Source organism: Rana temporaria, chromosome 4 (assembly GCF_905171775.1).
Source record: "Rana temporaria chromosome 4, aRanTem1.1, whole genome shotgun sequence".
NCBI classification, from domain to species: domain Eukaryota; kingdom Metazoa; phylum Chordata; class Amphibia; order Anura; family Ranidae; genus Rana; species Rana temporaria.
In genome coordinates, this window is record NC_053492.1 from 467196403 (window position 1) to 467211848 (window position 15446).

At 49.7% G+C, this 15446-nt stretch overlaps 1 protein-coding gene across 1 annotated transcript; it reads right to left on the reverse strand.

Moving 5' to 3' along the window:
* Positions 1 to 3426: 3426 nt before the first annotated feature.
* LOC120938057 (2'-deoxynucleoside 5'-phosphate N-hydrolase 1-like) lies at positions 3427 to 9193 on the reverse strand. The gene is made up of 3 exons (XM_040351729.1): positions 9011 to 9193; positions 5913 to 6095; positions 3427 to 3609 (listed from the first exon to the last, which is right to left on the reverse strand). Exons 1-3 carry the CDS (start codon positions 9180 to 9182, stop codon positions 3488 to 3490), a joined length of 477 nt encoding a protein of 158 aa, XP_040207663.1. The 5' UTR covers positions 9183 to 9193; the 3' UTR covers positions 3427 to 3487.
* Positions 9194 to 15446: the final 6253 nt, after the last annotated feature.

A 15446-nucleotide genomic window follows, 5' to 3' on the forward strand; every position in this document is an offset into this window, starting at 1 on the left:
CCCCAGATGTTTTGAAACTACATTTCCCATGATGCTCAACTACACTGCAGAGTGCATAAGCATCATGGGAAATGTAGTTCCAAAACATGTGGGGTGCCTAGGTTCGCCATCACTGCCTTAAACCAAAGCCCACCAGCGCCATGCTGCCAGAGCTTCCCTCTGGGTTTGCCCATTCTGGCCGTCTGACTGGCCGAGTTGCGATGACGTCACTAGACCTCAAGTTTACACAGGCATTTCCTAAAGTCATGGCAAAATAGTGCGACTTTGAAGTTGCAGTAGTGTGAAAGGGGCCTTACCCAAATAACCACTCGTTACAACCAAAGTTTGCAGAATCCCATCTCTGAACGTGCAACACGTCGAACCTTGAAGCAGATGGCCTACAGCAGAAGACCACACCGGGTGCCACTCCTTTTAGCTAAGAACAGGAAACTAAGGCCCAGATTCTCGTAGATGGGCGTAAAACTGCGGCGGCGTAACGTATGTCATTTACGTTACGCCGCCGCAAGTTTTTACAGGCAAGTGCTTTATTCACAAAGAACTTGCCTGTAAAGTTGCGGCGGCGTAGCGTAAATCCCCCCGGCGCAAGCCCGCCTAATTCAAATGAGCCGGGTAGGGGGCGTGGATCATTTAAATTAGGCGCGTCCCCGCGCCGAACGTACTGCGCATGCGCCGTCCCTAAAATTTCCCGACGTGCATTGCGCTAAATGACGTCGCAAGGACGTCATTGGTTTAGACGTGAATGTAAATGGCGTCCAGCCCCATTCACGGACGACTTATGCAAACGATGTACATTTTTAAATTTTGACGCGGGAACGACGGCCATACTTAACATTGGTTGCCCCTCATATAGCGGGGGCAACTTTACGCGTCGCAAATCTAACGTAAACGTCGTAACTTCACTGCGTCGACCGCGCGTACGTTCGGGAATTTGCGTATGTTGCTAATTTGCATACTCAACGGCGAAAAAAAAAATTGCATTTAAGATCCGACAGCGTAAGAGCCTTACGCCTGTCGGATCTAATGGTTATCTATGCGTAACTGATTCTAAGAATCAGTCGCATAGATACGACGGCCCAGATTAGGACTTACGATGGCGTACATTGCGTTGCGCCGTCGTAAGCCCTTTGAGAATCTGGGCCTAAGGCTACAATTAGAAGATTGGAGAAACGTTGCCTGGTCTGATGAGTCTGGATTTCAGCTGCGAAATTCAAGATGGTGGGGTCAGAATTTGGCGCTTGGACCCATCCTGCCTTGTATCACCGATTCAGGTTGGTGGTGGTGGTGGTGGGGATATTTTCTTGGCACAATTTGGGCCCCTTAGTACCAATTGAGCATGGTTTAAACGCTACGGCCTACCTGAGTATTGTTGCTGACAGTGATGGTGAACCTTGGCACCCCAGATGTTTTGGAACTACATTTCCCATGATGCTCATGCACTCAGCAGTGAAGATGGGCATCATGGAAAATGTAGTTCCAAAACATCTGGGGTGCCAAGGTTCGCCATCACTGCTTTAGGAACAGAGTGGAACTTTGGATTACAAGGATAATCTGTTCCAGGTGAACGCTCGTAATCCAAAGCACTCGCATAACTTATCTAGCTGCCGTAAGTTAGCTAGGCAAGTACATGATTCACAATGTACTTACCTGCTAAGTTACGGCGGCGTAGCCTAAATCGGCGGGTGTAAGGGCGCCTAATTCAAATGTGTTTGGGGGGGGGCGTGTTTTATGTTAATGGGGCTTGACCTTACGTTTATTACGTTTACTGCGCATGCGCCGGGCGCCTACACTTCCCCGTGTGCATTGCGGCCAAGTACGCCACACGGGCCTATTGATTTTGACGTGGACGTAAACGACGTAAATCCCGATTCACGGACGAATTACGCAAACAATGTAAAAAATTCGAATTTCTACGCGGGAACGGCGGCCATACTTGACATTACTATTCCATGTAGGGCCAAGCTCTAACATTAGGCGGCCTATCTCTAACGTAAATGGCGTAAAAGTACTGCGTCGGCCGGGTGTACGTTCGTGAATCGGCGTATCTCCTCATTTACATATTCTACGCTGACCGCAATGGAAGCGCCACCTAGCGGCCATCCAAAATATTGCAATCTAAGATAGGACGGCGCAAGCCGGCTCATCTTAGATATGTTTAAGCGTATCTCTGTTTGAGCATACGCTTAAACATAAGTCGGCGTAGATTCTGAGTTAGGTCGGCTTATCTACTGATAAGCCGGCCTAACTCTTTCTGAATCTAACTATGTGTATTTAAAAAAAATCATGACTCAGTTTGTGAGGGTTGTCTCACAAAACGAGCCGGATTCAAGCCAAAGCCGTGTGCAGTGCCACGTTTGGCTTGAGGTGGGGGGTGCCGGAGCCGAGCAGAGCAGTTCAGACAAGCCCGAGGACAGCACAGCTAATCTCGGCGAATCTCGGGTAGGAAGTCTTTCCGAGGTTTGCCAAGGTCAGCCAAAGTGTCCTCAGGCCTTTTCAGCCGTTTCCGAGGCTCTCCAGCGCCGCCCCCCCTGCCTATGCCCGCATGCAGCATTGCATCCCATTGAAGTCAATGCGGAAAGAATTATTTTCGTTTTCATTGACGTCTATGGGGAAACTCGCTTTGATATGCCAGTGCTTTGGATTACGAAGATTCTCCTGGAACGGATTATACTCGTAATCCAAGGTTCCTCTGTACTAGCAAAGTGTACCTAATAAAGTATCCGCTGAGTGTACCGTATTTATCGCGGTATAACGCGCTCCCGCGTATACCGCGCACCCCTAAAGTGGCCCCCAATCCTGTGGAAAAAAAGTTTATTTTGTACTTACAGTTTTGGTGTCTTGCGCGGCGTCCATCGGCGGCCTCGTCGGGTCCGGCGTCCGTCTGCGGCTTCGGGTGTCCTCTTCGTCGGGTCTGGGGTCCGTCTGCGGGCCTCAGGTGTCCTCTTCGTCGGGTCCGGCGTCCTTCTGCGGCGTCCTCCCCGCTCGTTTCCCGCGCCGAGTTTGAATACTGCGCCGACATATACAGAGCGCAGTACACTCGTGTATTGTCGGGCAGGCTCGGCAACACTCGCGCTCACGTCCTGTACGTCCAGGACGTCAGCGCGGAAGGTGCCAAGACTGCCCGACTATACCCGAGTGTACTGCGCTCGGTATATGTCGGCGTAGTATTCAAAACTCGGCGCGGGAAAGCGGGTATTGGCACCCACGATTTTGCCCTGATTTTCAGGGCAAAAAAGTGCGCGGTATACGCCATTAAATACGGTATATGAAAGTTCAGCCATGTATTGTACAGACAAAAACAATCAGGAGTGGGTGGTGAACCTCAGACAGAGAGATCGCGGATCCGATTTACGGGGGGCTTCTTATCCTGTGAACGAGCGTATTAGAATAACGATCGGCCGTTCTCTTCATTCTTCAAGGAACATACATATAAATAAAAAGAAAAGCCCGAAAAAATAAACTTTTATTACATCACACAATTTTTTTTGAGTTACAATGACGGGAAAGTGACCGTAAAGTAGTCTGCGAGGATTCCTTCCATTTCCTCCGCCTCGTAGTCCTTAACGAGGACCAATTGTCTATCGTGGGCGCCCCGAATCATTGCAGACAGTTCTGGGAATACAAGAGCACAATGGAATATAAGAACATCTGCAGGACATCTTCACTCATACAAAACACTGCAAAGTGAATGAAGGATAGCATTCTCCGCTACAGACATACCGTATATACTCGAGTATAAGGCTGCTTTCACATTGCAGCGTGGAGCCGCGGTGACGGTATAGCGCGGCTATTTGTAGCGCGGCTATACCGTTGTATTTACCGCGATATTCGGGCGCTAGCGGTGAGGTTTTAACCTCCGCAAGCGGCCGAAAAAGGGTCAATACCGCCCGCGTTGCGGGCGGTATTACCGCGCCTTCCCATTGATTTCAATGGGAAGGCGCGATATAGGAGTGTTCACCGCTCCTATACCGCAGTAAAGATGCGGCTAGCAGGACTTTTGGTGCGCTCCTGCTAGCGCACCGCTTCAATGTGAAAGCCTTCGGGCTTTCACATTGAACACTACAGGGCATGATTCTTCATGCGGTATAGCAGCGCTATTTTTAGCGCTGTACCGCATGAAAAACGCCCCAGTGTGCAAGGGACCTAAGCCGTGTTTTTTAGCACATTTTTTTGTTTGGAAAATGTCCCCCTCGGCTTATACTCGAGTCACCTTTTTGCGACTGATCCCTGGGACTTTGGGGACCCAGTACCAGCTTGGCTGTAGGTCCCCTGGACCCCAAACTTGGCACACATGTAGCCCCCACTCTTCCTCTACAAGTGTGCAAAGTTTGTTGGCCAGGAGGCAATGATTTTTCAAAGCCGGGCACCCCTTCCATAGACTCCCATGTTAAACGTTATTTCTCCAGGGACTTTGGGGACCCGGTACCGACCGGCCGTAGGTCCCCTGGACCCAGAACTTGGCACACATCCCATGTAGCCCTTCCATAGACTCCCATGTTAAACGTCAGTCTAGTCATGGACACAGTGAGGCATGCAGATGGACACCCTAGGCTTATACTCGAGTCAATACCCTTTCCCATTTTTTTGTGGTAAAATTAGGTGCCTCGGCTTATATTCGGGTCGGCTTATACTCGAGTATATACGTCTAAGCTCAGCTGGCCTACAGCCTCTTACCAGGTGCCCACACTTTCCCTTTTTTTTTTTATAAGGAATTGGTGGCTCCTAAGGGTTGTGTACAACATAAAGAACCCCCCCAGAATATCTCAGGTGGCTATGGGGGCCACAGTTTGCCTGAAGCTGTCCATGAGCTATAGTGTTATTACACCTGATCTGTAGGACAGAGTATTTAAAAAAATAAATAAAAATGCGAGGCTTTCTCCCTGGTGTGGAGTGTTGAGCTCGCCCCCTCCCTTGGACTACAGGAGAGTCAGGACGCTCTCTACGTTGCAGATAGAGAAAGGAGCCGTGTGTTAGTGGACGTCCTGACTCTCCAGTAGTCCAAGGGAGGGGGCGAGCACGACACTCCACACCAGGGAGAAAGCCTCGCATTACTGTGTGGAGTTACAGACAGAAGAACAGGAAGTGTGGATTTCTCAGAAGAAAGAAGGACATTTAAAAGCAAAATGGAAGGATGAGATAAGTGAAGGAGGACTGCACTAAGGTAAAAGGAAGATATTTAGGGAAACATTTTTTTTTTACCTTTACAACCCCTTTAACTTTTGCTCTCCTGGGACCCAGAATCAGTCAACAGCGGGAAAAGGCCTGCTGTCAGCTGACATCACATAGCCGCTCCAGAAGGATCCCATATTGTCGGGATTCACCCAGCTGCCTGTTTGATAGATCTCTCCGGCTCTTAGTGTGTAAAAAGCTTTTATACAGTAGGACCTCGGATTACGAGCATAGTCCGTTCCAGGAGAATGCTTGTAATCCAAAGCACTCATATATCAAAGCGAGTTTCCCTATTGGAGTCAATAGAAACTAAAATAATTTGTTCCGCATTGATTTCAATTGCATGCAATACCGCATGTGGCCAGAGGCAGGGGCGCAGGAGAGCCTCGGAAATGTCCGAAAAGGCCCAAGGACACCTCGGTAAGACTTTGTTTCCTGAGATTTGCTGAGGTCAGCCGAGCTGTCCTCGGGCCTTTCTGTGCATTTCCGAACGGCTGCGATCGGCGACGATCGGCCCCCCCACCTCAGGCCAAATGCGGTACTGCACACCACTTCGGCCTGAATCGTGCGATTTGCGAGACAACACTCGCAAACCAAGTTATGATTTTTAAAAAAAAAGAGCTTGTATTGCGAAACGCTCGTTAACCGCATTACTCGCAATCCGAGGTTCCGCTGTACTTTGTTACATCTCATTTCGACTTTCCTCTTTCCAAAGATAAAAAAAAAGTCATAAAAACATTCCTCACCTCGTCCACAGGATGGTCTGAATAGGCACAAGATTTTTTTATTCAATGCCAAAGCCCGGCCCAGCTCATAGCCGACATAGAAGGTCGGCTGGGTCACTTCCACCACTACCACATCGGCCTTTTTAAGTCGCTCCACATCTCTGTCATGGATGAATTTGTCTCCTTTCTCGGAAGCGTCTTCCCCTACAACAGACAGCACAGAAGATGATCAGGGTGCCCAGGTTACCGATCCATTCTCTGCAAGTTTAAACTGAGACGAGATTGGCACAAGGCCGTCACCGGGGCAGCAACTGTGTGGTATTCAGGAGCACAACCCGAGATCAATGCTGGTAATCACCTCCGCTCTCCCACTGCCTGTAAATGAAGGTCTGCTAGAAGCATGCAAGCCGAGTTCCGAAGACGTGACTGATACAGGACAGCCGCGCCAAATTCTGCCACTGGAGCCGAGATCTGGTATAGATACAGGAAGACGACTGTCCTTCCTGGGAGGGGTCCGCTTTCATCTACTGACCGTCAACATATTTAACCACTTAAGCCCCGGACCAAAATGCAGGTAAAGGACCAGGCCCCTTTTTGCGATTGGGGACTGCGTCGCTTTAACTGACAATTGCGCGGTCGTGTGACGTGGCTCCCAAACAGAATTGGCGTCCTTTTTTTCCCCACAAATAGAGCTTTCTTTTGGTGGTATTTGATCACCTCTGCGGTTTTTATTTTTTGCGCTATAAGCAAAAATAGAGCGACAATTTTGAAAAAAATGCAATATTTTTTACTTTTTGCTGTAATAAATATCCCCCAAAAATATATAAAAAACATTTTTTTTCCTCAGTTTAGGCCGATACGTATTCTTCTACCTATTTTTGGTAAAAAAAAAAAAAAAATCGCAATAAGCGTTTATCGGTTGGTTTGCGCAAAATTTATAGCGTTTACAAAATAGGGGGTAGTTTTATTGCATTTTTATTTTTTTATTTTTTTTTTTACTACTAATGGCGGCGATCAGCGATTTTTTTCGTGACTGCGACATTATGGCGGACACTTCGGACAATTTTGACAAATTTTTGGGACCATTGTCATTTTCACAGCAAAAAATGCATTTAAAATGCATTCTTTATTGTGAAAATGACAGTTGCAGTTTGGGAGTTAACCACAGGGGGCGCTGAAGGGGTTATGTTTCACCTAGTGTGTGTTTACAACTGTAGGGGGGTGTGGCTGTAGGAGTGATGTCATCGATTGTTTCCCCCTATAAAAGGGATGACACGATCGATGCAGCCGCCACAGTGAAGCACGGGGAAGCCGTGTTTACATACGGCTCTCCCCGTTCTTCAGTTCCGGGGACCAATCGCGGGACCCCAGCGGCGATCGGGTCTCGCGGTCCTGGAGCTTCAGGTCACGGGCGCGCGCCCGCGACCCACGGCTGGGTAGATGTAAAGGACATGCCGGTACGTCCATCTGCCCAGCCGTGCCATTCTGCCGACGTAGATCGTCGTGCGGTGGCCGTTAAGTGGTTAAATGCATTTGTTAAAAGTGCCCGCCCCTTGGTCTTGACTTCAGGACTTTATGACCCTCACCCTATGTCCTGTAGCACCCCTCCATAGAGCTCTACGAGCCCCCAGCACTGTCATGCCCCTCCATAGAGCTCTACGAGCCCCCAGCACTGTCATGTAGCACCCATCCTTAAGAGCTCCCCCACCACCAGCTCTGTCATGCTTATGCTACCCCCTCCCCCCCAGAACTCTACGAGCCCCCAGCACTGTCATGCCCCTCATAGAGCTCTATGACCCCAGATCTGTCATGTAGCATCCCCCCCACAAGAACCTAATGACCCCAGCTCTGTCAAATAGCACCCCGTCCTCAGAGCCCCCAGTCAGCTCTGTAATTCTTACGCCCCCCCCCCCTAAGAACTCTATGACCCCCAGCTCTGTCATGTAGCACCCCTCCATAGAGCCCCCAGATCTGTCATGCCCCTCATAAAGCCCTGACCCCCCCAGCTCTGTCATGTGGCATCCCCCCCCCCCCCAGAACTCTATTAACCCCCAGCTCTGTCATGTAGCACCCCCCCATCCTTAGAGCCCCCTGCCAGCTCTGTCATGTAGCACCCCCCCCATCCTTAGAGCCCCATGCCAACTCTGTCATGCTTACCCCACCCCCCCAAGAACTCTATGACCCCCCAGCTCTGTCATGTAGCATCCAAACTTAATAACCCCCAGCTCTGTCATGTAGCACCCCCCCCCCAGAACTCCATGAGCCCCCAGCACTGTCATGCAACATCCCCCCCCCCAAGAACTTAATGACCCCCAGCTCTGTCATATAGCACCTGTCCTTAGAGAGCCCCCCCCCAAGAACTCTATGGCCCTCCCCCCCCCCCAGCTGTCATGTAGCATTCCCCCCCCACAAAAACTTAATGACCCCTGCTGTCATATAGCACCCGTCCTCAGAGCCCACCCCCCCCCCCCCCGCCAGCTCTGTCATGCTTACCCCCCCCCCCCCAAGAACTCGATGACCCCCAGCTCTCTCATGAAGCACCCCTCCATATAGCTCTATGAGCCCCCAGATCTGTCATGCCCCTCATAGAGCCCTGAGCCCCCAGCTCTGTCATGTAGCACCCATCCTTAAGAGCCCCCCCCCCCACACCAGCTCTGTCATGCTTATGCTACACCCCCTCCCCCCCCAGAACTCTATGAGCCCCCAGCACTGTCATGTAATACCCCCCCCCCCCTCAGAACTTAATGACCCCCAGCTGTCATATAGCACCTGTCCTTAGAACCCCCAGCCAGCTCTGCATGCTTAAACCCCTCCCCCCAAGAACTCTATGACCCCCATCTCTGTCATGTATCAACCCCCCCCACCAATAGAGCCCTATTAGCCCGCAACTCTATCATACTGCCCCCTATCCAGGACTCTATGACCACCGCCCCTTTTCTATAGTTCTACAAGAGCCCCTCCCCCTATGTCTGTCTTGTTCCTCCCCTCTGTAGGGTTCTATGACCCCCCCTCTGGGCTCAGGTGGCGATATAGAACAGAGCCCTCACATGGTGCCCCCCAAGGAAACCGCCATTTTGTCGGAGCCCAACAAGTGACAGGACATGTTCGACTGCCATTACCGGCTTCAGAGCTCTCAATGTGCTCGGTCAGCACGGTTCCGTAGCGCTGCAACACCTGGACGATCCGCTCATACAGAGCCCGGTCCTCCCGACCGCCCCGAATATTACCACAGAAATATACCGAGAGAGACATTCCATCCCTGAGAGCAGACCGGTCAAATCTGCATCCCATGCAGCTACTGAGCATGTGCCGATTTCAGACAATAGAAGTCGAGCGCCGAGCTCAAAACAGCTGAGTTACATGAACTCCTCACATGCCGATTGATCGGCTGCATCCGGGAGAGACGGCTAGACTGAACCTGGGCCTGGCTCCATCTGGATGACAGCGGGGGACACAGGCTGGTTGTACGAAGGTACAGCAACAAGCTGTATAGGCTGTACACAGTCTGTATGTCAGGGGGGGGGGGGGTGAGTCTGTATATAGGGGGGGGGTGAGTCTGTATGTCACGGGGGGGTCAGTCTGTATGTCACGGGAAGGGTCAGTCTGTATGTCACAGGGGGGGTCAGTCTGTATGTCACAGGGGGGGGGGTCAGTCTGTATGTCACGGGGGGGGGGGTCAGTCTGTATGGCACGGGGGTGGTGTCAGTCTGTATAAATCTGTATGTCACGGGGGGGTAAGTCTGGTTGTCACGGGGGGGGGGGTCAGTCTGTATGTCACGGGGGGGGGGTCAGTCTGTATGTCACGGGGGGGGTCAGTCTGTATGTCACGGGGGTGGGGTCAGTCTGTATAAATCTGTATGTTGGGGGGCAATCTGTATGTCTCGGGGGGGGGGGGGGGGCAATCTGTATGTCACAGGGGTGAGGTCAGTCTGTATAAATCTGTATGTCACGGGGGGGGGGGGAAGTCTGGATGCACGGGGGGGTAAGTCTGGTTGTCACTGGGGGGGGGGTCAGTCTGTATGTCACGGGGGGGGTCAGTCTGTATGTCACGGGGGGGGGTCAGTCTGTATGTCACGGGGGGGGGGGCAGTCTGTATGTCACGGGGGGTGAGGTCAGTCTGTATAAATCTGTATGTCACAGGGGGGGGGGTCAGTCTGGATGTCACAGGGGGGCCACAATCAGCATGTCACTGGGAGGCCACATGTCACAGGGGGGTGGGGTCAGTCTGCATGTTACGGGGGGGGGGGGGGGGGGGGTGGAGGCCAGGGGTCATAAGTTGAGAAGTGACGATCTATCAGAGGGGTGGCTCTCCTGGTGGGAAGTGTGGGGGTCTGTTAGTGTGGGGTCAGTATTTCGTTTGTGGGGCAAAGATTTGTGAGTGAGGGGGGGGGGGGGGGGGGGGCAGTTGAGGATCTTGTAGTGGGAGGTCAATGTGGGGAGAGGGGGTCAGTAGTCTGGATGCTGTAATATCATAAGAGGGGGATACGGATTTTCATGGCCCTGTAATATTATAAGAGGGGGGGTACAGATTTTCATGGCCTGCATTATTAGAGGGGGGAATACACAATTTCACAGTCTGGATTATTACTATTGTGGGAGGACACAATCTTAACCCATCAACTGCCATAGAGGTGGAAAAGCAAGCCGCTAGAAAGCAGTTATCATTGTCTTCTACGGTTTGACATAAATTGAACCCAAGCCTATCCATTAAACCTTTGGGTGCAAGCGCCGCCGTAGGCTCATTACCGCTTTCTTATAAGTGATATGTCAAATATATTTCTGATGTTTATTCTGCCAATAAAAACATTTTCACCTCCAAAAACTCTGTGTGTTGTTTGTTTATCTGTGTGTTAGTGATCATTTCACTTTCATTGTTGTGTACAGTACTACATGGACCCTTATTCAGCGTACAATATAGAACATTGCCTCAATTAGTTGCGTATAGGGATAGGGACGGGTACCATCATCCCTTGTGTTAGGATATTGGAAAGGGGGTGTGCCAGGGGCTGCTTCAAATTTGCCCCGCGGCGCTGTGAAAGTTGAGGACGATCTCGGTACCCAAGGATTAGGCCAAAGTAAGTATAAAATGTCAATTTATTAAGAAGTTAAACATAATTAAAAACATTTTGTACAGCAGTGCATAAACAGTTGTTGCAAAATTGATATAAATGGTTCCAAAGAATAGGTAAACATCACAGGTCTTGTGAGGAATGGGCAGCGCCGATGAAAAAGCGCTTTTCGGCCGCTAGTGGTGGTTAACCACTTAACGACCACCGCATGTACAGATACGTCCACAGAATGGCACGTACAGGCAGTTGGGCGTACCCGTACATTCCTGCCTAGACGTGGATCGGACCCCCGACCCACGTCCTGTCAGGGAGAGAGGAGACCGATGCTGTGTCCCTTGTACATAGGGACACAGATCAGTCACCTCCCCCAGTCAGTCCCCTTCCCCCACAGTTAGTAACATAAAAAAACTGGGAAAACGTATTGACTCGATTATAAGCCTAGGGTGCCCATCTGCATGCCTCACCGTGTCCATGCCTCACTGTGCCCATGCTTCTCTATGCCCATACATGACTGTGCCCATGACTAGGCTGACATTTAACATGGGAGTATAAAGAAGGGGTGCCCGGGTTTGAAAAATCGGTGCTCCCCGGCCGTAGGTCCCCCAGACAACAAACTTTGTACACTTGTAGAGAAGAAATTGAGCTACATGTGTGCCAAGTTCCCAGATCCAGGGGGCCATACGACAGGCCGGTACCGGGTCCGCAAAATCACCGGAGATATTACCGTTTAACATGGGAGTCTATGAAAGGGGTGCCTGGCTTTGAAAAATCGGGGCTCCCCGGCCAACAAACTTTGCACACTTGTAGAGGAAGAGTGGGGCTACATGTGTGCCGGCCGGTACCTGGTCCCCAAAGTCCGGGAGATCAGGCGCAAAAAGGTGACTCGAGTATAAGCCGAGGGGGGGCATTTTCAGCACCAAAAAATGTGCTGAAAAACTCGGCTTATACTCGAGTATATACGGCAAGTATGACATGTTTGCTATTTTAAGAAAAAAAAGAAAAGGGGAACCTTTACAACCCCTTTCCCACCACGCTATAGAGAAAAGACGGCTACAGCGCGGTGGAGTTGTTCTGGGAGGACGTCCTCCCAGAATCCTCCTGGGGCGCGGTCCCCGGAATCATCCGTGAGCGCCGGGTCTAGAAGACCCGGCGCATCACGGATCGCGGTAAATTGCCAGATAGCGGCCGTTTACCATGTGATCGCTCCATCAAATGACGGAGCGATCACTTGTAAACAAACCGGCGTCATTACATGACGCCGATTCCTCCCTCTCCTCTCTGTACTGTGTGAGAGGAGAGGGGGGGGGGAGCGGGTGGCAGCAGCAGCAGCACTGTGGGCTGGATCTGTGACAATTGCAGTCACAGATCCAACCATCCCTCCCTGCGCAATACCCCCCCATACTGTGCAATACCCCCCATACTCTGCAATACCCTCAATACTTCACAATACTCCAATACCTTGCAATACGTCGCCTATGGGGATTTTTAAGTAGCGAAGTTTGGCGCAATTCCACGAGCGTGTGCAATTTTGAAGGGTGACATGTTAGGTATCTATTTACTCAGCGTAACTTCACCTTTCATAGTGTGCAAAAACATTGGGCAAAGCACAAAACTGTTTTTTTTTTTTTTTTAAAAACACGCGTTCAAAAAATTGCTGCGAAAATACCGTGCAAGATAAAAAGTTGCAACAACCGCCATTGTATTCTCTAGGGTCTTTGAAAAAAAAAAAAGCATATATAATGTTTTGGGTTTCTATGTAATTTTTTAGCAAATAAATGATGATTTTTCCATGTAGGAGAGGAATGTCAGAATTGGCCTGGGTGCTCCAGAACGCCTGATGGTGCTCCCTGCATGTTGGGCCTCTGTATGTGGCCACGCTGTGTAAAAGTCGCACACATGTGGCATCGCCATACTCGGGAGGAATATCAGAATGTGTTTTGGGGTGTAATTTGTAGTATGCATATGCTGTGTGTGAGAAGGGTACCTTCAAGAAAAATTTACCTGTTATGTTCCCAACAGAGCGTTGAGATCTGCTAATCAGGTCAATTTGACTGTCCCCAGGTTTAGAAAGACTACATGTGGAGGGAGGACACTGGATGCGCAGGGATCTATATTCTGGAATTCTCTACCTCTATACATAAGATGTGAGACGGATTTATTAAAATTTAGGAAGTTTTTAAAAACTTTTTTATTTTCTCAAGTGTATGGTCCGAATTAGGGTAAGATATTAGTACTTCAGTTTTTAAATGGTTAGTATGTGTTTTTATATAATTATCGTACAGTAATAAGAGACTGTTTGTATTTGTATATGTCGGTTCTATGAGCGCATCGAGGCCTTTTGGGTAATGACTGCGCTCCCAATAAGCATTTTTATAAATAAATAAATAAATAAATAACCTGCGAATATGACAGAAACTAGAATTTTTTTTTTACAGAACTTTCAGTCTTTTTTCTTTTATAGCGCAAAAAATAAAAACCGCAGAGGTGATCAAATACCACCAAAAGAAAGCTCTATTTGTGGGGGAAAAAAAAGGACAAAAATTTCAGATGGGTACAATGTTGTATGACTGAGTAATTGTCATTCAAATTGCGAGAGCACCGAAAGCTGAAAATTGATCTGGTTAGGAAGGGGGTTTAAGTGCCCAGTGGTCAATTATGCCCTCCGGTTCTTGGGAAGGATGTGCTGGAACTAGAGAGTCCAGGGAAGGGCAACAAAGCTGATGAGAAGGCTGGATGATCTCAGTTATGAGGGGCGTTTGTAATCACTGAACTCCTCCCTGGGTATTAGATGATGCCCAGTGAGAGAAATTAAAATAGTTGGCTAAAATACAACTAAAACAGTTCAGACGACTCAACTACGACTAAAACCCAAATTGCATTTCGGTCATAAGACTTAAGGCCCCTTTCACACATGCACCTCTGCTAAACGAAATCAGTAGGAGATCTTTCCGCTGAGCAGGCAGATGGCAGGTCCCTGTCCGCTCCGTTATGCAGAGCCGCCATGGACACAGTCCCGCTCTCCTCTATGGCGCAATCGGATGGAAACAGACCGCCTGTCCATTTCCATCCGATCTACAGATGGGGAATAGGACCACCATCAGTCTGTTTTTGTCAGACAGGGTCAACAGACATGTGTCCCCTGACATCCCCTGCTCCATAGAAGAGACTTGAGGATCCGATCAGGTCTGCCTGAAAAACTGACAGGCAGACCTGATTGGATAGCTTGTGTGAAAGGGGCCTTTGACTAAAACTAAATCGAAATTTGACGTCAAAATTAATACCGATTGGGAGGAACTGTGCCCCATTCATTGGCGTCAATTGGAGGAACTGTGACCTATTCGTTGGTGTCAATTGGAGTCTGGACCTACCCCTTGCTATATGCCACATTGCAGACTTGTGATCCTGCTACAGTGGAACCTCGGATTACGGGCACAATCCGTTCCAGGAGAATGCTCGTAATCCAAAGTACTCGCATATCAAAGCGAGTTTCCCCATTGAAGTCAATGGTAACGAAAATAATTAGTTCCGCATTGACTTCAATGGCATGCAACCAGAGGCGGGGGGCACCGGAGAGCCTCGAAAACACCAGGAAAGGCCCGAGGACAGCTCGGCTGACCTCGGGAACATAGTATTTCCGAGCAGTTCCGAGCGGCGCTGGCCCCACCTCAGGCCAAACGCGGTACTGCACACCGCTTTGGCCTGAATCCTGCTACTTTTGCAAGACAACATTTGCAAACCGAGTTAGGATTTTTCAAAATACAGTGCTCGCATTGCGAAACGCTAACTACGTTACTCGCAATCCGAGGTTCCACTGCACCCCTGGAGTGTTATCTGTGAACGAGCGTATTAGAATAATGATCAGCCATTCTCCTCGTTCTTAAAGCGGTGGTTCACCCTAAAAACGACTTTCCCCTATTACACTGCCCCCCCACATTACAATACGATTATGCCTATAATTTTTTTTTTGCTGCTGTACATACCTGGGTGCTGTACCCAGGTATGTACAGCAGCAAAAAAAAAAATTATAGGCATAACACGGGTGAATAGCTGTTATTCACCCGTGTCCTCCGGGTTGCGCGGGAGTGGGCGTTCCTAACATGGCGGTGATTGATGTTTTGACAAAAAAACGAGCTCCCCCCGTCGCGTAAGCCGCGTCACGATTGGCGAAAAGAGCCGAACGTCGAGTCGGCGCTATACTGCGCATCGCCGTTCGGCTCCTTTCGCCAGTCGTGACGCGGCTTACGCGACGGGGGGGGGAGCGCGTTTTTTTGTCAATCACCGCCATGTTAGGAACGCCCACTCCCGCGGGACTCGCAACCCGGGTGAATAGCTGTACCCAGGTATGTACAGCAGCAAAAAAAAAAATTAAAGGCATAATCGTATTGTAATGTGGGGGGGCAGTGTAATAGGGGAAAGTCATTTTTAGGGTGAACCACTGCTTTAATGAAAGACATACAAATAAAAGAAAAGCCAGGGCGAAAAAAAA

Excerpts from the sequence above, each read along its gene's own strand:
- LOC120938057 (XM_040351729.1), bottom strand. The coding sequence starts at position 9,182 with ATGGGATGCAGATTTGACCGGTCTGCTCTCAGGGATGGAATGTCTCTC. Across the intron at positions 6,096-9,010 it reads CATTGAGAGCTCTGAAGCCG|GGGAAGACGCTTCCGAGAAA; the intron begins GTAATGGCAGTC and ends TGTCTGTTGTAG. Across the intron at positions 3,610-5,912 it reads CAGACCATCCTGTGGACGAG|AACTGTCTGCAATGATTCGG; the intron begins GTGAGGAATGTT and ends TTGTATTCCCAG.